The sequence below is a fragment of the Aureococcus anophagefferens genome (assembly GCF_000186865.1).
Source record: "Aureococcus anophagefferens unplaced genomic scaffold AURANscaffold_39, whole genome shotgun sequence".
In the NCBI taxonomy this organism is placed as follows: Eukaryota; class Pelagophyceae; order Pelagomonadales; family Pelagomonadaceae; genus Aureococcus; species Aureococcus anophagefferens.
Window position 1 is genome coordinate 22215 of NW_008705596.1, and position 962 is coordinate 23176.

General features: G+C 51.9%; 1 protein-coding gene across 1 annotated transcript; it reads right to left on the minus strand.

Annotated features, from left to right (window-relative positions):
• Positions 1 to 207: 207 nt before the first annotated feature.
• AURANDRAFT_67417 (hypothetical protein) lies at positions 208 to 885 on the minus strand (the record flags this gene model as incomplete). Its single annotated transcript, XM_009042926.1, has 1 exon — positions 208 to 885. The coding sequence occupies one exon, from the start codon at positions 883 to 885 to the stop codon at positions 208 to 210; it is 678 nt and encodes a 225-aa protein (XP_009041174.1).
• Positions 886 to 962: the final 77 nt, after the last annotated feature.

A 962-nucleotide genomic window follows, 5' to 3' on the forward strand; every position in this document is an offset into this window, starting at 1 on the left:
GTCGTGAGGACAACGGCACTCAGCCAAATCCCGGTCCGTGCAGAGCCATCACTGCCGAAATCCGGCGCGAGTGCCATGTAAAGGACATCCCGCCTGGGCAATCGGGCGGTCGCGGGGACCATAAAAACCAACGTGCAATGCTGGAGTCCAGGATGCGGAAGCACCCATCTCCAACTCGGATTCATTTGGTACATTGCACACACCGCGTCAACTATAATCCTGCCCTCTGGGGAGGAGTCCCAAAAAGAATCTACGGCATCCTGCATTATCTATTCTCCAAGGTAGACCCGTTATTGGGTCTATTCCGCCGTGAAAATCGGCGGACGAACGGCAATCAAAAAACTTCGGTAAATGCTGCCTCCTCAGGGTCGCTTCTCCCCCATATTTTTCACCGACGGTATTACTTGCATTTCCTTTGGAATTCTCAATAAACAAATGACTTTGCACATCCAGGCGATTATTTGCGGCGGCGACTGCTGCTGCCTCTCGCTCAGTACGCAAAACTTCTTGCCTTTCGAGGTGTGCGGTGTGGGCACCAGCGTAGGCCTCTGTAGCGGCCTCTGCATCATGATTTATGGTCAGAGCCAAGCCCAAGCTGCCAATAGCATCACGCGAGGCCTCTGTGAGTTTTTGGTGAATCCCCGACATGGCCCCAGTCTCCTCTTGCTGTTCAAAGCTCAAGGAGCACGAAATTACACCCTGCTGTCGATGGCCTGGGCGACCAAGCTCGAAGGTTGTCGGCGTTGCTTTCCCACCGGCACTGATGAGCGCATCAAGACGAGCACGAGACTCTCCTATCAGATAATCAGGTAGAGGCGAAGCCCGTTTGCTCCAAACTTGCATTAATAGCGGCTCTTCGCTCAACAAAGTTTCGTCGACGATCATAGATAGACCTAATTTCTGAATCAGTCTGAGAGAACAAATGATTTTTACACTCGATTTTCTAGTTGTGACGTTCATGC